The 22,790-nt window shown below is 37.4% G+C and overlaps 1 protein-coding gene across 3 annotated transcripts in view; it reads right to left on the reverse strand.

Annotated features, from left to right (window-relative positions):
* The window catches only part of TAF1B (TATA-box binding protein associated factor, RNA polymerase I subunit B), a 58,813-nt gene that overhangs the window by 21,084 nt on the left and 14,939 nt on the right, over nucleotides 1-22,790 (reverse strand). For all 3 annotated transcript variants that reach the window (XM_039888094.1, XM_039888096.1, XM_039888095.1), the window contains 2 exons: nucleotides 20,839-20,995; nucleotides 17,149-17,248 (listed from right to left, as the gene is read on the reverse strand). In XM_039888094.1, coding sequence (XP_039744028.1) covers nucleotides 17,149-17,248; nucleotides 20,839-20,995 — 257 coding nt within the window. The remainder of the gene's footprint in view (nucleotides 1-17,148; nucleotides 17,249-20,838; nucleotides 20,996-22,790) is intronic.

Genomic DNA, 22,790 nt, shown 5'->3' on the forward strand with positions numbered 1-22,790 from the left:
GTCTAGTCATTTAAAAGTTCTTACTTATTCTAAGTGAAAATCTGCTGCCTAATTTGAGTTTAGTCAATTAACCCCCCCAAGTCGTTTTTAAAAATATTGCTGTTAAGTCATGTCTTGCCCATCTTCTAAATGTATGAATGTGGAAGCCAACTGAAGAAATGAATATTTCTGTTAAATTTTACTTTGTTAAATTCAGCTCATATGCAATTTCAAAGCACAAAGGAATGCTTTATAATGGTACAGGGGTATGCTTACAGAAAACAATCATACTATTAATTTTATAACTGTGCCTGATTTTACTTTGTTCAAAGCTATAATCTTTGTATAATATTTATTGTGATACCACTATTTCAATATCTAAACTCTTTTGAGTTTTATGTTATATTATTAATACACGATTGTCCGTAACTGAAGAATACAAAGAAATTTTTGTCAATTCAAAGTAGCAAGGTAGCCTTTTAAGTTTTTTTAATGTTCATATAGTCATTCTACTTGTATAGTAAAATACTATTAATTGTATTCTATTTTGTGAATTGAAAAGAGAAAAAGGGAAACCACAAATTCTCAGTGACCTGTGCAAGATGTCTTCTTTTTTCTTTATAAAATTCATCCAATTAGACTTCTGCTTCATTTTATACAGAATTTGAAGCCTATTTTCAGCTTAAGACAATTTTAATGTCACTGACAAGATTTATGGCAACTCTAATCGTTTAAAATAATGCAGGTAGGAGATGCGATTAAGTGCTTTTATCTGCAAACAAAACAAACACTGGAGCAATGAATGTGGCCTTAGAAAAATAACCATCTCAAAAAAGTGATTTCATGGATGACAAGTTCATGAGGGGTAATTGTAAGGTTATTAATGAATAGGAATCTATTAGGCTAACACAGTATAACATATTTTCAAAATGTCCACGCTAAAAGTTGGTATATCGAATTAAATATCTTGTGATAAATAGGTCACCCTACTTTCATATGTGAACAGAGGATAAAATAATTACTAATAGTGCAAATCTACATATTTATATTATAGTTTACAATTGATTCTAGATTATCCTAATCTCACTCCAGTATGGTAGATTTCACTTCAAAAAATTTCATTTATCTTTAAACAGACTTTTTCTTTTTGAATAATACTGAAAACATTTTTTTGAGCTGAGTAAAAGGTTTTTCATATCATTCTACTAATTTTTTATTTATTTATTTTTTTACCAGTCTTCTATTGTTGTTATACATTTAGGTTGTTTCTAACTTTCATACTAGTATAAGTAACGCCATGATGAATATCATGATGAAATGTTTAGTAACATTGAATTTGACTAAAAGTAATACATGATCATTATAAAAATTATGAAATATAAAATGTATAATAAAGACAAAAAAAACTGCTCACAATTTAGAGAAAGCCACTATTAGCATCTTGGTGGACATCTCTTTTAGCCGTTTTCGGCGTATCCATATTTATAACATTGGGATTTAAATCCGACAGCCTCTTGACACCTCTACTTGGATCTCTCTCAGGTGTGTCAAACTTACATATTCCAAACCGAATTCTTTATCTTCCGCACTCCCCAGTCAGTGCTCCTTACCCAGCAATCACCCTTGACGGCTCCCTTTTCCCGCACATCACATCTACTCAATTATGTAGACTGCTCAGTCCACCTTGAAGGTGGGCCTCATGCTGCTTGTTCTCATCACCTCCACTGCTACTGTTCTACTCGACCCGCCTGCACCCCAGACCTGGGGCCACCAGCCTCCTGATATCCCCAGATCTGCTTTTGCCTTTGCAACTAGTAGCAAGAGTGCAAATCTGATTTGTCACCCTTCTAGTAAAATCTAATAGTTTACACTGCTCTTAGGCTAAGCTCCTGTCTGCCTGAAAACCTTTGTAAGTTGATTTGGGTATATATGGTTTTGTTTCCTACATTTTCACCTAACATTAGATTTTGTGAGCATTTTTTTAATGTCATGAGATAGCCTTTTAAAACATCATTTTAAGTGACTGGAAAATATCCCCCTTTATGAATCCATCATTTCCTTATTATGGATATCTGTTAGATATACATTATATGCATACATGTTAAGCAGCTATTAAAAGTGTTTTCACAGCTGTTCTATGACTTAGGAAAATACTCATAGTACAATATTGAGTTTAAAAAAAGTATATATTCTTCAGTCTGAAGTGTGCAAATATGTTGATGTACATTAAATAAGACAATCAAAAATTCCAAATATTAATGGCATCCAGGAGAAACTGGATTGTGGATGATTTTAATTTCCTTCTTTATAGATTTGATTATTTTCTACATTCCTCTTAATCATTCTAAATATATTACTTTCATAATAAGAAAAAAATAAAAATTCAAAAACGTATTACAGAGGTATAAAAAATTAAACAGAATTACCGCAGGATCCAGCAATTGTACTTCTGGGTATAAGCCCAAAAGAACTGAAAGCACGGACTCAAACGGACATTTGTACACCCACGTTCGTAGCAGCGTTATTCACAACAGCCCAAAGGTAGAAACACCCCAAATGTCTATGAATGAATGAACACATGTGATCTAGCCATACAAGAGAATATTTTCAGCCTTCAAAAGGAATGAAATTTGACACACGCTACAACATGAATGAACCTTAAAGACATTATGCTATGTGAAATAAGCCAGATACAAAAGAACAAATATTGTAAATTCTATTTAAATGAGGTACTAGCACAGCCAAATTCACAGAGACAGAACGTAGACTAGTGGATCTCAGGGGCTGGGGGACAGGGGCAATGGGGAGTTAGTGTTTTTTGGGTACCAAGTTTCGGTTGGGAAAGATGAAAAAGGGCTGGAGACGGATAGTGGTCATGGTTGCACAATGTGAATGTACTTAATTCTACTGAACTGTACAGTTAAAAATGTTTTAAATGGTAAATTTTATGTCTATTTTACCACAATTTTAAGAATAAAAAAAACCCTAAATAACATCTAAAGAAAAAATAACTGAACATATTAGAGATGTCATAATTAGAATAATGAAGCTGAAGATTTAAAAAAATTCAACATACATAAAATCTACTTTCAAAATCTGTGCTACTTGCTAATATCTATCTTTAACTTATATAAAATATCTTAGCAACAGAAACATGTATTTGGGAGGGGTGGAATTATTAAACTCTAACTAATAAATATATAACACAAGATATGGCGGTGCCTTTCCTAGTAGACAAAATATACTGAGTAAAAAGGAAATATAATATCTGCCGAATCTCTTGCTCAGGGCCTCTCTGTCCGGAGATAATGCTTGATTAACATGTAATGGTTCTAGCAAGACTGAGAGAGATCTTCTTAGAGTCTCAAATGAGGTAAGAGTTATAACTGGACATCACTATTGCCCTCCATTTCTGTTCAGGGGGTGTCATCAAAGGATCAGAATGCTACCTGCTGCTTCCAACATCACTTGACATGTGGCCCAACAGCCTCTACACGGCTTGGCTATAGAGTAACCTCCCTACACGTCTGTTCCCATTCCAACCGAGACAGGCTAGTTTGGGTGCCTGCTCTGCTAGCTTACTAAAGTAACCTTGGCAGAGCTGAGAGCACTGCTACATACGTTGTTTTAGAGAATAAGACCACAGTGAAATATTTTTGCTCCTGTCCCCTTGTCCTTAGCCCAGAAGGGGTAGTCAGGTTCTAATTCATACAAGGTTCTAAAACATGAATTACTATCATATAATAATTCCAGCAAATGTTTAATGACTGTGTCAGGATAATCTTATTTTGACTTTTAGGAAATGCATTCACGTATAGAACACACCCGAGGGAAGGGTCTCATAGAAGCTGCTAGGTACTCGTACCATATTTTCATTAGGTGTGTGGAATAAATAGGATAAGAGGCCTACCAGAATACTAAAACTTTACATGCTTAGTAAGGTACAAGAACATTTGTTTTATACGGAACTTTGGTTATCTGCTAATTAGTCTAATTCTACCTCAAATATTTTGTGGAAGAAGCTGGAATAACAAAAGAAAGACAGAGGCAGAGAGAGACGACTTGTCTGTACTGCTCAGAGCACCATCTCTATCAATAATTTGCAAGATGCTTGTTAAAAATGCATATTCCCACACCAGACTCAATCTCTGACACTGGGTCTAAGATTCTGTAGTTTAAATGAGCTCTCCAGGATATTCTTATGCAAAAACAAACAAACAAACAAAAAAATGAAGTGGCTTCCCATCCTCATTTTCCTTGCAGCCTAAAAGAGACTGGTTTTACTCCACAAGCTTGAAAACAGAAGTGCACTCACAAATTTAAGTGATGGTTAAGATGCTGTCTGGGGCCAGGAAGGAAAGAAAGAACACATGAGCGGGTTTCTATTCATGCTGGCCGGCTGCAGAGTAGCCCTGGAGGGAAGGAGTGGGGGTGAGGGAGACTGAGAATACCTGTGATCGTTACACTCGCCTTAATTTCCCTCAGGTAGGCTTGAAATCTGTCAAATTATTCTAAAAAGATTGCGAAAACAATTCCAAGAGCTACATGTGGCCTACAGAGTATGACGGTGAACAAATCCAGAATAATATTTGAAGGCCCAGAGTGTACTGAAACTTGATCCATTAAGACCTTCCTTTGGAGGCGCTTGAGAAGTGACTGACAGCTCTGAAGGAGTCTTTTTCTTCCTTCAACCAACAGGGCTGGTTGCACAAGAGGGTGTAAGACTGCTCCGAGGCAACATGAGTCACCGGGCAGAGTGGGTTTGGCCGAACCAGCATTACATCTTCTCTTTTTACTCATTCAGAGAGAAGATCAGAATGTTGTTGATCAACATTCAAAATCCTGGAGATGTGCTCGGAATGAAGCTCCAGTTTCCCCTTCATCCCTTCTCGCCGAGTCTGCTGAGGGATGAGGAAATGACTACTTCTTGAGAGGATTTAGAAACACTGTCAAGGACCATGGTAGAATAATATGTGTGCTCCACATTATCGGTTAAGAAATTGGTCTGTGGGCTGAAAATATATAAAAATAAAGCAAACCAAGGCTGAAAAGCCAGAAGTAGCCCCACTGACAGAATAAACTGTAACAGTGACAAGTGTGTCTAGGCCCGACTTCGGTTCAAGCAGCGATTGATCATTTGGCTTTCTGTATAGAGATGTTGTCCCTGAAAGCCACCAGGTATTTTGTTCATTCCACCAGATGAACTAAAAGATCTTTGCTACAAGTAAATGATGCTTTGAATCGGCACCATACTCCAGAAACTTGAGCCAAACATGAAACAGCAGAAGAGGCAGAGGCAGATAAAGAAGAAGGTTGTCTTCAAATTAAATACGTAACAAATAAATAAAAATGAAAAGCCTATCTACCTGGAGTTGGGAATCACAACTCAGAAAAAAAGATGGTTGGAAATACTAAAACTTAATCTGTACACCTGTCTCCTCTCCTGAGCATTGCTCCTGAGGCAGGGTGATGGCAGGCAGCCTGCTCAAAGAAAGAAAACAAACCACATCAATACTCTCTGTATTCTGGATTCCACTCCCCTGTTTTAAGAGAACTTTGTCAGATTTGTTTTTCTTGGGACAGAGGGGCCCATTTAAATACTAACAGAACAACTTAATGCATAGAAATAGTTCATCTAGGATAAAGGTTTAAGTCTTTAAGGCTTTTTTTGTTTTGTTTTCTTGTTTTTGGTCTGTTTTTAAGGTGGTGTGCTCAACTTTCTGGAACAACAAAGACAAAATAAAACCAAACACAGAAGAAAAACAGTCCCCAGCAGCCCACACACACACTGGCATGACCTGCATCGCCATCTCCTAGAACAATCGCACCTTCTGTCATTTCTGGGGGAGGTAGAGCTGCTGCAGAAGCCAAGACTTAGTGGAGAGAGCTAAGACATGGAAGGAGGGAAGAAAATGCTTCCTTTGTTAATGAAAAGCCGTTTCCATTTAAAAGTTTCAACATACTATGGAAGAGTGAATGCACTTTTGTGAGCGAAGGCAAGCATACAATGAAGAAAAGCTGCCTGTAGATTAAATAAACAATCATTTGAAGACATCCAAACCTTCCCCATTTTTCTTGAAAAAGGAGGGAGGGAATGTGGACTATTACTGGATGGGGCAGGAGCTGTGTCTAAAAGGAATAATAAATATGACACATAGGGCTCCCAGAGCGATAGATTCATTTAGTTATAGTAGAAAAAAATCACAAGCTTCATATGCTTTTTAAAAAGACTACAACGCTGTAATAAATTGTCCTAGCATGCACTAAAAACAGAGTGCTTGGGAAAGCATTTTATTGAATTTCACAAATATTTCAGTGAGTTTATTTTCTTTCATGAAGCAATGCCTTAAGACAGGTAAGGACAAGCTAGAGTTTCTGTTACACAACAGCAGGCTCTTGTGATAAACCTGATTATAATACCCTGTCAGAGGTGAACTTCCTGCTTAGCTATTAAAAAAGAGAGTACAGTGCCTCACCCTTATTCTTATTGTTGTTTTGAAGCAAAGATTCAGCTGAGAAAAAGCTAATGCTACATGCACCTGTTAATCCAAACTTAAAATAAGACTTTCTATTACAAAGGACAATTAATAAGGTATAAAAGTAGTGTTAGAAGTAATGACAAAGCATTGTAATACATTATTTACGGAAAAAAGATAAAATGAATTACACATGTATTATGATTCACAAAACAGTTCACCTCGCATTTTCAGCCTACTAGAATTATCTTAATGGTTGTAAATCTACCATTTTTTGCGTAGTTTTTTATATGTAAAGTCAGGTCTACTGGAAGTTTGTGGTAAACAGTACTTTATGTGAAACACAGTTCTGGCCTGGGGATGAGACTGTCTTAGAAACGCTGTCAACTTGCACAGACAGACAAAGCTTATGGATAAATACAAACCTATGAAGTGACCAGTGAAGACCTGCCAAGTGAACAGGAGACAGTAATTTGTTTTGGCCCCAGGATCAGAGCTAGGAAAAACTTACTGGGGTCATCCTTCTTAAAAGGTATCTGTTCTCCAAAAACCTCGCTGACTGTTGCACAGCTATGTTCAAATTTCGTATATCTGTACTACAGAAGATTAAAAGCTGATAACCAGAAGGGTAGATAATCCCCCCATAATTTCTTTGATTTCGGAAGGGTTATGTGATTATTTTTGCAGCAGATTCACCTTTGTCATTCCTAGGTTTTCTTTAGGCTAGCATACAACCTGGTTCCCATTTCCTCTCCTGGGAAGTAGAGGTGAGGGGAGACCCGGGCTGAGCCTGCTGGTACTGGAGGGTATCGGCCCTGGATCCAACTAAATCACAGATAATCCACATGAAATCATTGGTTTCACTTAGCAAATGTGAGGTACGATTCTCCTAAAAGAAGAACCATCAAAGTAACCTCATGCAGACATTTTTGATCAAAGTAATTCACTATCGGGTTCGGGATATTGGGAAAGAGTGCAAATTAACTGGTAAGATGACCTATCTCACACCATGCTTTTCATGAGTGATGCTGGCACACCCATAACTTGCATTTTAAATATCCTTGTTTATCAGCAGAAATTTTATCTCTTCCATACTTACCACTAAAATATTAATAGAACACTTTTTAGATTTTTTCAATCAAATGCTACTACTTACTTAATGGGTTCCTGATATAGTATGTAATAAATACAATAGAAGCAGCCTGGAAGTTTCCTGCTTTGGTGGAAAAAACTCCCCAAGAGATCAACTGAAGGTCTCCTGAAAATAAGTATTTAAACTTATTGTTTTTTAGCTATTTCAAATCATTTAATCGGTAAACACAGACCAAGTCCTTACCATGTATAAGAATTACTTTAGGTCTTTTTTTTAATTTTTAAAATTTTTATTTATTTACTTATTTATTTACATTAGGTATTATGGATAATAAAATAGAAGCATTAAATATTGTCCCTATTCTCAAAGGGATGCAAGACATATACAAATAAACCCATGTATTCCATATTATATTACCTTTTACTCTGTTTCAGAATTCTATTTAGATAACATCCTCTAGCTGCTTCTAAAATCTTGAGAATACACGTAACATATCTGTAAGCTATGAAGCATGATTATAAAATGAATACTCATGAGTCTACCACCTGACTGAAGAACTGGGATGTCGCCAACGCTGCTGCAGCTGCCAGTGCCTCCGCCCCTCGCCTTCCCTCTGCCCTGCCCTCCAGAGGTAACGAGTATTCTGAATCTTGCTCATCACAGACTTGCCCTTTTAAAAATAGTTTTATCATACACACATATATATATACCTAAACAAGTATCTTTAGTTTACCTTCTCTTTGAACTTAACAAAAACAGTATCATACTATATGTAATTGTCTGAGTCTTGCCTTTTATACTCAATAGAATGTTTCTTAGGTTCATTCACGTGGCTTGTGTCCAGTTCATTCATTTTCATTGTTGTTTAATATACCACTGTCTGGCTATGTCACACCTTATTGATCCTCCTGCTGAGAGACATTTAGCTTGTTTCTAGTTTTGTTTGTTGTTTTTTTATTACCTAGCTGCCTTCTTTACTTTTTATCCCCAAACTCCATCAACAGAGAACTAGTTAAGTAAACTGTGGCCTATCTACATTGTACAGCTCTTAGAAGAGTGAAAAGTTAATAACTAAAGTACAATTATATAATAAAATATCCCTATTCTAAGGAAATATACACTAAAATATTTAGGGGTAATGGGCTATGATACATGTAACTTACCTTCAATGATTCAGAAATAGAATTGCATAGACAGATAAGATAGATGGATCGATAGATACATTCATACTTATGAAAAATAGCACAAATGACAAGACGAATGGGATGAAATATTAACAATAGTTGAATCTGGGCAAAGAATAAAGAGGTGTTCTTTGTTTTTTTGTATTTTTTGAATTTTTGCAACTTTTCAGTAAATCTAAAATTTTTCCTAAAGTTTTTTTTTCTTTTTTTTAAAAAAGCTCTCCAAAATATAAGTGAAAAAGACAAAGTACAATGGTTATTGTTACCAAGGCATAATCTCATATTATTTTTTATGCGTATACTTTTGACTAAAATCTCTATAAGAAACCACTCACCTATTTTACCCCTGTCACCCCCTCAAGATTAACTTGAAAACAGTCAACAAAAGAAATTATTACCAGGAAAAGTATTTTGTGTAAACAAAAGCTTATAACCATGAGCCTTCGATAACATGGTCCAGCTAGGGGAAATTTTTAAAGCAAAGATCAGACTACTAACAATATTCATGAATAGAAATTGTAATTTAAAAAAAAAAATCCAAGAATGAATGAGCAATGAGATACTTTAATGCATTAAAAAACATCTGTTTGGGTAACACTCACCTAAAAGGCATCTGAATATTGAGTCTACTTCTCAAATGTCTAAAAATTCACATTTGGAACACTTCCATTTCTGTCCATGAAGGATTAACTACTATGGGAATTGACTTCCCACCATAAACAATCAGAGAACCAGAAAAATAAATATATAAAGTAACAGTTCCAGGCTCTGGACAACAGGAAGCACAGAACGACAATCACTGAGAGAAAAGAAACAAATGGTCCCTGGAGGCAGTTTCCAAGCTGCAGTAGGAGAGTGAAACAGAGCCCAGTGGTCCTGCTGAATTGAGGAGACAAATACTGGAGCTTCTGGAAGCTGAGGTGGCTATAATTTGCAGGCAGAGTACCAGTGAGGATAAAGCTGCCCAGAGAAAGAACTGCAGAGATCTAAAGAGGGGTCCTCTCAAATCTTTGGCTGAGTACCAACCTGTGCATGTGTGGGAAACGACACAACAACAACAACAACAACAACAACAACAACAACAATAACCCAAAGCCAGGGGAGAAAAATCATTGGTTTTTTTTTTTTTCCAACAAGTCAAAACAATTCCCAGAGTTCACATAGGCACCAGCCGGAGTGGAGAGCCTTCATAATATCAGCGGCATTGAGTAGAATCTTCTGAAAAGACAAGCCTCAATAGTGGAACTAAGTTAGTCCCAGAACAAAAGCCCTGAACCAGCCATAAAATAGCTTAACAGCTTAAAAACAAGCTTCTAAAAAGATCAAATTGATCTCCAACTTAGATCATTAGACAGCAGAACAAAAATTCAGTAAATGACAACATAAAATTTACGATGTCTGCATACAATAAAAAATTACCAGGCATGCGAACCAACAGGAAAATATGACACATAACTAGGAGGTAAACCAATCAATAGAAGGAGACTCAGAAATAACAGAGACAATGGAATTAGTAGATAAGAACCTTAAGCCATCTACTATTAATATTGTCAATACACTCAAGGATGTAAAAGAAAACAAACATAATGAGGGAAATGGAAAAAATAAGACTAGAATGGAACTTCTAGAAATAAAAAGTACAGACTTTGAAATGAAAAAATATACTAGATTAGACACTCAAGCAGATGAGTGAATTTGAAGAATTAACCATAGAAACTATCCAAAACAAAATACACTGAGAAAGACAATAAGAAAAAAAAAGAGAAAAAGAAAAAAGGAAAAGAGAAAGAAAAGAACATGAGCCTTAGTGGGGTGAGGGACAGTATCGAGTGGTCTAACATGTAATTGGTATCCCAAAATCATGGGGAGGACAGAAAAAGAAACCTGAAGAAATAATGGATGAAAAATTTTACAAATTTGATGAAATCCATATCAAAATTCCAATGGTATTTTTCACAGAAATAGAAAAAAAAAAACAACCCTAAAATTTGTATGGAACCACAAAAGACACCAAAGAGCCAAAGCAATCACCGAAGGAAGGACAAAGCTGGAGGCATCATACTTCCCAATTTCAAACTATATTACAAAACTCTAGTAATCAAAACAGTATGGTACTGGCATAAAAACAGACACATAGGTCAATGGAACAGAACAGAAAGTCCAGAAATAAACCAACACATATATGGCCAATAATTACAACAAAGCAACCAAGAATATACAATGGGGAAAGGATAGTCTCTTTAATAAATGGTGCTGGGAAAACTGAACAGCTCCATGCAAAAGAATGAAACTGGACCACAATCTTATACTATACACAAAAAACAACTCAAAATGGATTAAAGACTTAAATTTAAGACCTGAAACCATAAAACTCCTAAAAGAAAACACAGGAGGTAAGCTGCTTGACCCCAGTCCTGGCAATGATTGCTTGGGATTTAGAGCCAAAAGCAAAGGGAACAAAAGCAAAACTAAGCATGTGGGAGTTCGTTGAACTAAAATCTTCTGCACTGCAAAGGAAACCATCAACAAAATGAAAAGGCAACCTATAGAATGAGAAAAAATATTTTCAAATCCTATATCTGATAAGGGGGTTAATGACCAAAATATATAAAGAACTCGCACACCTTAATAGCAAAAACAAACAACCTGATTAACAATGAGCGGAGGACCTGAACAGACACTTTTCCAAAGAAAGTATACAAATGGCCAACAGGTACACGAAAAGGTTCTCAACATCACTAGTCATCAAGAAAATGCAAATCAAAACCACAATGAACCATTGCCTCACACCCGTCCGAATGGCTATCATCAAAAAGATAAAAGATAACAACTGTTGGCAGGATGTGGAGAAAAGGGAACCCTTGTGCACTGCTGGTGGGAATGTAACTCGGTGCAGCCACTATGGACAACAGTACGGAGGTTCCTCGCAAAATTAAAAATTGAACATATGATCCAGGAATCCCACTTCTGGATACATAACCAAAGGAAATGAAAACAGGATCTCAAAGAGATATCTGCATTCCATGTTCACTGCTGCATTACTCACAATAGCCAAGAGAAGGAAACAACCTAAGTGTCTATCAATGGGCGAATGAATAGAAGACATGAGAAAAAAAGAAAATCCTGCCATTTGCAACCATATAAATGGAACTCGAGAACATTATGGTCAGAGAAATAAGCCAGAAAGAGAAGGACAAATACTGCATGCTATCACTTATATGTGGATTCTAAAAAAAAAAAAAAAAAAAGTCAAACTCATAGAAACAGAGAGTAGAAAAATAGTTGCCAGAGGCTGGGTGGGGTGGGAAATAGGGAGATGTTGGTAAAAGGGTACCAACTTTCAGATATAAGATGAGTAAGTTTTGAGGAGCTAATGTAAAACTTGGTGATTTTAGTTGAAAGCACTGCATCATGTAATTGAAATGTGCTGAGAGTAGAATCTAAATGTTCTAAATAAATAGATAGATAGATAGATAGATAGATAGATAGATAGATAGATAAATAAGTGAGGTGATAAAGTGTTAACTGGATGGGGGGAATCCTTTCACAATATACATGTATACCAAATCATTATGACATACATTTTAAATATCTTACAATTTTGTCAATTATATCTCAATAAAGCTGAAAAAAAAATACACACACACACCAAAATGAAAGAATCAGGTCTGAGGAAAATAGAATGACATCTTTAAAGTAATGAAAGAAAAGTACAAACCCAGAACTCTGTATACTACTAGGGAAAATGTATTTTTCAAAAATGAAGGCATGGAGGTGGTTCCATAGTGTAGTGGTGAGCACGTCTGCTTTACACGCAGAAGGTCCTGGGTTCACACCCCAGTAGAGCTATGGTCCAGGGTTATGGCCATGCCACCCTGAACAAGCCCAATGTCTGATCTCAGAAGCTAAGCAGGGTTGGGCCTGGCTAATACTTGGATGGGAGACCACCTAGGAAGACCAGGTGCTGTAGGCATAAATAATAATAATAATAAAAAAAAAGCAAAATAAAGACTTTTTGGGGATCAAGAAATGCCAAAAGAATTTATTACCAGAAGACCTGTACTATAAGAAATGTTAAAAGACATTTTTTAGACAGGAAGAGTGACAGAAATGGGAAATATGTGAGAAGTGTTTCTCATTTTTATTTCTTAAAAAGACAGATGACTGTTTAAAGGAAAAAGAATCCCAATGCACTATGGGATTTATAACAAGGCAAAAGTGAAATGTTTGCTACTAAAGGGTGGGAGGAGGAAAGCGGATGTGTATTGCTGTAAGGGTCATACACTATACACGTATTGGTACATTATTATTTGAGGCACACTTTGTTAAGTTAAAGATGAATACTGTAAATTCTAGAGCTTAAAACAGAGGTGTAATTAATAATAATGAAGATTAAATGGAATAAAAAAATCTTAATTCAAAAGAAGGCAAGAAAAGAGGGAAAAGGAATAAATACTAGATAGGACAAATAATAGCAAGATGGCAGATTTAAACACAACCATATTTATAGTTACATCGAATGTAAATGATCTAAACACTTTAATTAAAAGGCAGAGGTTATGAGACCTGGATAAAAAAAATCAAGACTTAACTACATACTATCTACCAAATGTCTGTTTTAAATATAAAGATACGGAAAGGTTAAATATAAAAGATTGGGAAAAGATATAGTGTGCAAACATTCATTTTTTTAAAAAGTTGGAGCGGCTACATTAATATCAGACAAAGTATATGTCAGAACAAGAAATAGTACCAATATTACAAAACTTGTATCGAATTGTAAAAACTTGGAGCGGAAAACAGTTTAGATTTGATGCAATACTGACAACTAATATTTCAGGCTGAAACCCTGAATCATCACCAGAAATAAATGTGACTATGATGCTGCGGGCACTTCTCAGCCACACTGCTCACAGACAGGCAGTGCGAATCTCACCTAACAGCTTAAGTGAGGCTTCAGGGAAACGCGTGGCTATTGCAGTCACGGTCTCAATTCTGCGCATTCCATGTCACTGCTGCAGTCATTTAAACATGTGGCAACAATGGGATCTACTACTATTTGAAAGGATACAGCGAATAAATACTAAAACAATTATTTTTATAGAGTGAACCTTGAGTATTTATGTGAGTATATATAAAGTGAAACAAAATTTCTTAATTCAAAAGGCGATTACTGGTTAGATACTAATCCAAGCATATAAACTGAGCCCAGGAAGCAATATCCTTTGCAAGAAGCCGAATTTATGGTAACTAAAATATAAAAACCATAGTGAAAAGCAAGAGTCATATCCGTGGGCTTCCTGCAACCCACTTTGTAAACACTTAGAAATGGGCACATTCAAAGGGGTTTTTTTTAAACAGATTTTTAAAATGAAAACTTTATTTTCCAAAAATGGTACATTTTTAATTTTTCTCCTCCAAGCAGATGGATTACGCTTTTAATCCCCACCTTAGAGGAAAAGCTTTTCCATCCAGGGGCCTGAAAGGGAGCCTATTACCATTTCAATTTCTGTGATGTGCCTGCATTTTGAATATATTATCTTTAAAAAATCCTCATTAGAACCCTAATGAAGTAGAGGTATATTTATTCTCAAGTCATATTTCTTCTTAGGCCAGTTTCCTTATTGAAAAAATAAGAAAAGCAGACTAAGTGATCTGTAAATTTCTCTCCAACTTTAATATTCCATGATTCTATATTAAAGATTCTGGTATCTGTTCCGAAGAAGCTTACAATTTGTTAAAGACAACAAAGTAATAATTTTAGGCCCTAGGAAAAACTGTAAATAATTTCAACCAAGCAAAAATTATTCATAGAACTTGAATGGTGGACAGCTCTGAGAAATCAAGTTAAACCTCAGCCAGTTAGGATGTAAAATAAAGACCATACTAGGGATTGAGAGGGGAGGAAGGCAAAAAAGAATGGAAAGAGAGAAAGAGAATTTTTTATTAACCAAGATTAACAATGCAAAAATGATAACTCAGTCCCATTGGTCCCTCTAGGAAAACTGAACAAATATAAAAACACACACCTAGAATTATTAAACCCAAAGTCTTTTCCTTTCAGCAGAACATTTAAACAAGGCTTTTAGCAGCTAAATATAAAATTACTTATTAATAAATTATACAGGTTTTTAAATCAATTCTTTAAATTAAAAACAAAACAAAACGAAACAAAACAAAACCCTCTGTGACAGTTTCAGGGTGGTATCAGCAGTGTCCAAGGAATGCCCAGGAAGTCCAGACTTCCTGTCTCACTGAGCATGGGATGCCATCAAAAAAAGATGAAAAACCAATTGACCATGAGTACAGGCTCGTTCTGAAACTAAGAACCTGTATTACTCTCTTCCCAGACATGAAGAGATGGGCTCCTGACATGCTAGGTGCATCTTACACTGAGTTTTTCCCTCCCCGATTTTACCCAAGTTCCACCACATCACCGACAAATTAGCCGGGGGTCTGGAGTGCTGGCTGGAAAAGCAGGACTCTGTGTCTACAGTCTTTTAAGTAGACGATCACAGCCCTGCCCAAGCTGAGAAAGAGACTAACCTGCCTTTTTATGAAGGTCCACCCTTCAGGAAGGCTGCTCTAGCTAGTCAGTCTGTGCCTCATGTCAGGACACATGTACTGCTACCCCATGGTCACTACTGGCCTGTACCACACTCCAGTGGGCTCTTCTATCCCACGCTTTCTGGTTCTGGCAGCCCTCTCTGCCACAGGGCCACCTCGTGGTTTTGGTAACCAGTATGGAGCCCCTTTTTTGCCTCAGTAACCTACTCCCACTTCCTGACCTTGCTGCTCCCCACCCGCCCACCCCACCATCACTGCTTGGTATGGTCCCTCGTTTCTGTCTCCTTTCAAAGTAAGACTGCCTTGGCTATGCTGGACGATATTCGGGGCGAGAATACCAGGCAAGGCACCTAATCTCTCTGTGCCTCAGTTTCCTCGTCTGTGAAAAAGGGGTGATAATAATACTACATAGTTCATAGGCCTGGTGTAATTAATGAGCTTATAAACGATTTCAAACAGGGCCTGGTGCCTGATGGGCACTACCACCACTATTATTTCTGTTTTGTTGGTCTAGGCCGAGTGGTAGCTGCAGCTGCACCCTCCTTCCTCGTGCTGCCCCTGGATGGGCGAGCGCCAGCTCACTTGGAGTTCGTCTTCTCTCTCCCGGGTATGAAATAAATGGTGACTCTAAGGAAGCAGCATTTGGAACTCACCTTCAAGCCTGCTTTCTGCTTTCTACATCTATAAGAACTGCCCCAGCACAAATGTGGTGAGGGTGGAGCCATTGCTAGTTGAAAAATCTAATGTTCTCTTCAAATCGTCTCTACAGTAACCAATATTCTAAGTCAATGCAAAATGCTGCTAATACTTATAACCTCCGATGCAAAATGTTATAGTATGTGGCAAGCTTATTTATCCGTATTTCCGCTCATCTATTTCCTTCTGCCTCAGTGCTTCAAAATTAACACATCGTATTGTTATATTTTCATAGCACCCATTTAAGTGCTCTGAGGAACCAGGGTGACGAGGAAGGCAAAGGAGCAGGCAAACAGGGCAAAAGATGATGCAGTGAGCAAATGGACCCACCAACTGCATGACCCTGGCAAACCATTCTACCTTTCTGAGGTATCTGCTCGCACGTAAAACTGAGATAAAGAGAACCATACTTATCGTGCAGGGGTTTACTAAGGATCACAAGTGTCTCTCCAATTAAATTGCAAACAATGCGAAGCTCATGAAGATTAGGAAGGCCTATGAAAATAACTCCCTAAGAGGGCAAATGGAGGATAATATTTGATATTAATACTTAGTACACTGAAACCTGCTGATGTAGAACAAATTAACACATCGTATTAACACTTGAGTATTATAAATAGTGATAAAGACTCATAATTACAAGGCAGAAGCCTTCATTGGAGGCATCTAAAAACAGATCTAGAAAAAGACTAACATGAGCAAAGGACTTAAAAATTAGTGCCTCTTGAAACAAGGTAATAACTTTCTTTTATTTATTCTTTTATTTTATACTATGTTGCTTTCATCCAAAGCGATGTAGTATACAGATAACAACAAAAAACTTTTTTTTTTTGAAATTTGAAATTAAAGGTCTCTATGTAAAACTTTTAAAGTTTAGACTCAACAATATACCAGTCTGCAATACACACACCTTATAGCATAGTTATATTCTGAGGATAACCTAAAGGATTAGAAGCCACATAAGGAAAATAAAAAATTATAACTCTACTCTTCATTAAATTATGACTAATGTTCCATATTTGGACAGAAGAAGAACTAGACAACATTTTTAAAAAACTCTAACACCAAATAAGAAGTCAGGCAAGGAATATAAATCACCATACGACTCTTGTGTCTTACTAGTGACTACAAAGGAAAAAAGGAAATAACTTACCTCTATAGCAAAGATTCCTTTGTCACGCCCATATAATTTCATCTCCTCTGGAAAATGCTGAAAAGCATTTATGTAAGGTATATGGTCCTCTTCAACAAATCTATATTTTAAGAAAGAGTTTCTTATTAACCAGTGTCATCCCAATAAATTTAATTTTAAAAAAGGTTCAATAAGAGATCTGTACTGAATTAGCAAAGTAAATGAGAGTTGAAAATGTTATATTTCAAAGACAAGGTAAGAATCAATTCGGTGTGTTGTTATTATGTTTTTAAGGGTGATAAATCTGAAAATATCTATAATTCTCTGTACCCATGCATGGAGAAAACATTTAGTCAATTATCTCATCATCTCTTAAGTTTCTGAGTAGATGAACAATTTATTTCTAAAAAGTGTATATTTCGTTGCTTCTCCGCCAGGCTTGCGGTTCTGGCAGCTCCTTCTCTCCACAGCTCCCCTCACATGATGAGCTCCTACTCGTTTTTTAAATTGCTTCTTTAGGGGGACTTTCCTTGACCCTTGTTGTGTTGGGACACCTTCCTCGTCTACCCTTCTGTCCCCAGTACCTACGACAGTGCATGGTAGATGCTTGTCGGTGGAAGAACGATTAAGGGAAGGCTCCTTGCCCGTTTGCTTACCACCTCCTCCCAACATCTGGGACATAGCAGTTAATCAAATATTTTTGAGTAAATTACTGAGTTTGAAGAAAATAGCACACATATATAAATAAATACACATACATAATTATTTATAATTAATTCACCAGAAATGTATTGAGTACTATACATCCAGCACTATTCTAGGCTGTGGGGATACAGCAGTAAACAAAATGGGAAAATATTCTTGTTCTTAAGGAGTTTACATTCTATTGTAAAAGAGGAAGATGACAAGCAAAACAAATAAGTGAAAGATATAGTATGTTACATAGAAAAAAACAGTTAAGGGGAAAAATAAAGTAGGGGAGAATAGAGAATGAGGAATAAGGGTAATGCAACCTGTACCATTTATATATGCATATCTATATATCAGATTTTTTTAAATAAGAAAATTGTTAAGGAAAATATGATAAAGACAGGAATAAGTTAGTATAAAAAATATTTTGCTTTAAAGTTTTTGTGATTAGTAGAGCTAGCAGTTAGAGAACAATATTGATTCAACTTTAATTTCAAATTAAAAATGTAATTTCTTAAACTTTTTAGTCTACTAAAAGTGGAGAATTAAAGTAAATCTTTTATGTAAAATGGTGTTTTATAAAGTCTAATGATGAAACAGGGTTCATTACAGCAGCCCTATAAGGAAAACCACCCCACCCAGGTTTTCATTAGTTAATTCACAGAAGAGTATCTGTACACAGTAATCAGTATTTATATTATTTTGAAAGGACTTTTTTGGTTCAATATTATTTTATATACAAGATGTATTCCATGTTTATCGCTTTTATAACTATCTAGTATTCCATGATGTTAACATATTCATTAATTATCTAGTCATTCCCATGTGATAATACACACACACACACACACACACAAGCACACACACGCACGCATGCACCCAGCACTGTATGAAGTGCTAGGAGTTCAGAGATGAGTAAGACATGAAAAATTCCTGCCATGACCCAAGCAGGTCACACAGTCAGCCTGCAGGTGAGTCGACATGGACAGTGCCGCCGTGTCCCCCCAGAGGCAGGCACAGGGCCGCAGGAGCAGAAACCTGCCCAGGGGAAGCAGGCAAGTCGGCACAGAGCAGGTCTTGGGCATCCGGAGTTTTAACAATTTACATCATTTATAAATATGCTGCTCCTAACCTTTTTCCAGGTATTTTTTTCTTTTTGAATTTCAATTTCCTTTCAGAAAAGTACATGCTATTCCAAAAGACAGCCACCGCGTCAAAGTCCTGAACGGTCTATTTCCCTTGGTAAGTCTTATCAGATGAGTCTTTGGCTCGATCTAGGACGTTGACAGAGGAATGCCACAGACTAAAACCCCTCCTGACCAACAGACCACTACTGTAGCCATGTCCCCTGGAAACCCTGTCTCTATTTATACTTTTATCATATTTTTCAAAAGTTTTAATCTCTGACAGAATGGAAATTTAACAAATTGGTTCTTCATTCCAGGTGATATAAGAAGCGCTGAATTAGAGTTAAGTCATATCTGCCTCCAAAACACATCTTGAGCCTATGTGCCTCATTCCAGTCACTAATGACTAACTGTATATGCAGAGAGGAAAGAGTCGAGGATGATGCTTAGGTTTCTGAATAGGATGCAACAGCATGCATGGTATTTACAAAGAAAGAAAACACGGGAGAAGGAGCTGAACTGAGGAGAAAGATGATGAACCTCTTTTGGTCATGCTGATTTTGAGATACCGTAAAGACACACAAGGAGTGTCCAGCAAGCAGTTGTATATCATGTCATAATATTCATAATATATGGGTCTGGCCCTCAGTAGGCAAGTCTGGGCTGGAGATACAGATTTGGGAGTCATCATCATAGAGGCAGTAATTAAAGCCTTGGGAGAAGATGAGATCACCCAATGAGGGCATACAGAGCAAGATGAGGTTTTTAACTCAACAGTAAAATTTACTGAATCATAGACTATCTGTACACAGAGTTAATCACATTTGAGAAAAGCCTTGTTATTTGGTTGATGTGGCCAAAATCAAAGGCACTATCATCGTTTATTCAACCAAAGGGCCTAGTGCCAATGAAGATGATGATAATGAGGAAGGAGGAGGATGTGGAGGAGGAGGAGGAAGGAGGCAGGAAGAAGGAAGAAGGAAGACAGGAGGAGGAGGAAGAGGACAGCAAAAACAATAACCAGCACTGAGTTCCTACCATGTGCCGGGCACTGTCCAAGCGCTTTTGATGCAGTACTAGCTATAGAAAGCAGTTACAACCCTATGAGGCAGACATCGTCATCAGCCCCATTTTACCAGTGAGGTGACGGGCAGAGAGAAATTAAACAACTTACTCCGGGTCACGGAACATATAAGTGGCAGAGCCAGGATGCGAACCCAGGGATCTGTTTCTAAATCTGTTCTCTTAAAACCACTCTACACGCTGATCAAACCCAAATGTTATTAATTAGAACATAAAAAGCAAGGGAAAAAATTCACACATAAATGATTTTGGCACATCTTCCATTTCATGAGAAATTCTTATGCATAGTGCCATAATGTACTCATTAACTATAAAACCCTATAAATTATCTTTAAAAATGTAAATGCTGACTATCTACCCAACCCACTGGTTTTATTTTCAATTTTACCTTATAAACACAGGCAACCTATATTTTAGCTCTTAACAACACCAATGTATGCTTTTGTGTAACTACTAATAACCATTTGCCAATGTAAAATAAAGGTTATCTGTTCATCTTCTCCCTCAGAAATGAAAAATATTTAATAATACTACTCGGGTACTTAAATGTCACTTTTCACCTTCAAAGCATTTTGCTCACAGTAGATAATTAATTTTCCAACACTCCATGTAAGGTAAATACTATTATTACCACTATATAAATAAGGAAACCAAGGAGATGAATTACTAGCCCAGGAAGGATTAGAACTCAGGATCCCCAATATTTCCAGTCCCCTCCTCAATTTAAGCGTCCTGCAAAGTTCAAAATATACAGAGGATGCCCCCTATCACACAGACAATTGGCAAAAGCATCACAGGAGGCCCAGCTTACCTCAGAAGATCGGAAAGAGTAATTGTCTCTCTTCGCCAAAGCAATGACAGAGAGCAGAAAGCGAGTGTCCTTGGCATGGTCATCTTCACAACCCCTTTCTGGTTTCGTAGTGAATATTCGACTCCATCGAGAGAGCCAGAACAGACGGATGCCGTCTCTTAGGGGACAAATGGAGATTTTTTTAAAGTGCAAGTAACTACTTTGGACAACAAAAGAAGAAACACTAAAAAATCCAAAGAAGTATTTTAAATATATTAAAATTAGGCTGTAATTGATAAAATCTTTACAAAATGCAATTTCCAATAAAGCGATGATGGTTTAAGAGGAAATTGGTCAAAAAGGTAATCATTGGTTCTTTGTGAGAGCTGGATGGACTTGAATTTTGAAGAGGGATTTGACCTGTTTGAATTTTTAAACGTGAATATGAACAACTTTTCAAATACATGAATGGGTAAACAATTACGAAGCAACACGCAAGTGTGTGACTGCTGTCTGGTCCAGGCCTCCTCGCACGCGCCCCTTCTCTGGACGCTTTCCGAGCACTGGCTAGGGCGGCACCGCCCCCCACTCCCACCCTCCAGGCATCTTCTACCACAGGGCATCATTTTATCCTCACTCGCTCCCTCCACACTTACTCGTCTCGTTCTGTGTGCCACTGCGCTAGGTCAAGGGAAATGACAGTGAGCAGGGCGTCACCTCTCTTGGAACTTCCATTCTAGTAATGGCAGACAGTCAATAAATAAAAAAATTACAACTGACTTATGGCGGTAGGCTTACAGAGGAAAACGGCAATGTGTGGGGCATAGAAAGAGCGATGGGAAGGGAAGAGACATGCAACTTTACAGGAGTGGTCAGAGAAGATGATCGTCTTTGGGAAGATGACATCTGAGCAGACCTGAATGAATTCAGGGAGGTCTTGAGGCTCTTGGGAAGAACACCAGGTACATCGGCAGGAGTGAACCTGAAGGAACAGCAGGGAAGCCCGTGGGGCGAGAGCATCGTGGGTGAAGGGAAAGGGGGAGGAGACGACGATACAGGAGAGTAAGAAACCGTATCGTATAGAGCTTTGTAGGTCACGAGTTGTCCTTTGGATTTTATTCTAAGTATAATAAGAAGTTTCTGGGGGAGTTTTAAACAGAGGAGCAACATGATCTCATTTATGTTTTAAAAAGGTCACTCCGGTTGCTACATGAAGAGTGGGTTATAGGAGGGCAGGAGTGGACACAGGACACCACCCCTCCGGGGGAGCAATGCCCGCCTGGACCGCAGTGGCAGCACGGCGGGTGGTGAGGAATGGCTGGATTCTGCGCAGAATTTGAAGGCAGAGTCAAAAGGATTTACTAAAGGACCTGATGGGAAATAGGAGAGAAAAAGAGAAGACAAGTCTGATTTTTAGGGTTTTGGTCTGAGCAACAAGAGAAATGGAGATACCGTTTACTGAGACAAGGAAGATGGCACAGGAGGAGGTTTGATGAGAGGAATCCAGCCACCAGAATTGCACACGGTGAGTGTGCAGGGTGAGTATGGTCTTATTAAATAGACACATGGAAATGTTGAGTAGATAACTGAATATAAAAATCTGTAGTTCGGAGAAGAGACTGAGCTAGAAAAAGGAATTTCAGAGTCTTTGGGATACAGCTGGTGTTTAAAGTCAGAGTGAAGGTAGATAGAAAGCAGGACTAGGAAGGAATCTGAGAGGTTCCGAGCTTTCCTGCACAAAAACTCTCCAAATTATTCCGCAGAATCCCTTTTCCCAAATTCTGTAAACCCTTTCTTCATAGCATTTACCAGTAACTGAACTTTTCTTTTTGATACGTGCGTTTATTGTCCAGCTCCTCTCACTACAGTCTAAACACCTTGAAGGCACACAGCCTTGCTCACCACTGTGTCCCCACTGCCCAAAACAGGCCCAAGCACGGAGTAGGAACCCCATAAATATTTGGTAACAAATG

Source organism: Pteropus medius, unplaced genomic scaffold, assembly GCF_902729225.1.
Source record: "Pteropus medius unplaced genomic scaffold, Ma_sr-lr_union100, whole genome shotgun sequence".
NCBI lineage: Eukaryota > Metazoa > Chordata > Mammalia > Chiroptera > Pteropodidae > Pteropus > Pteropus medius.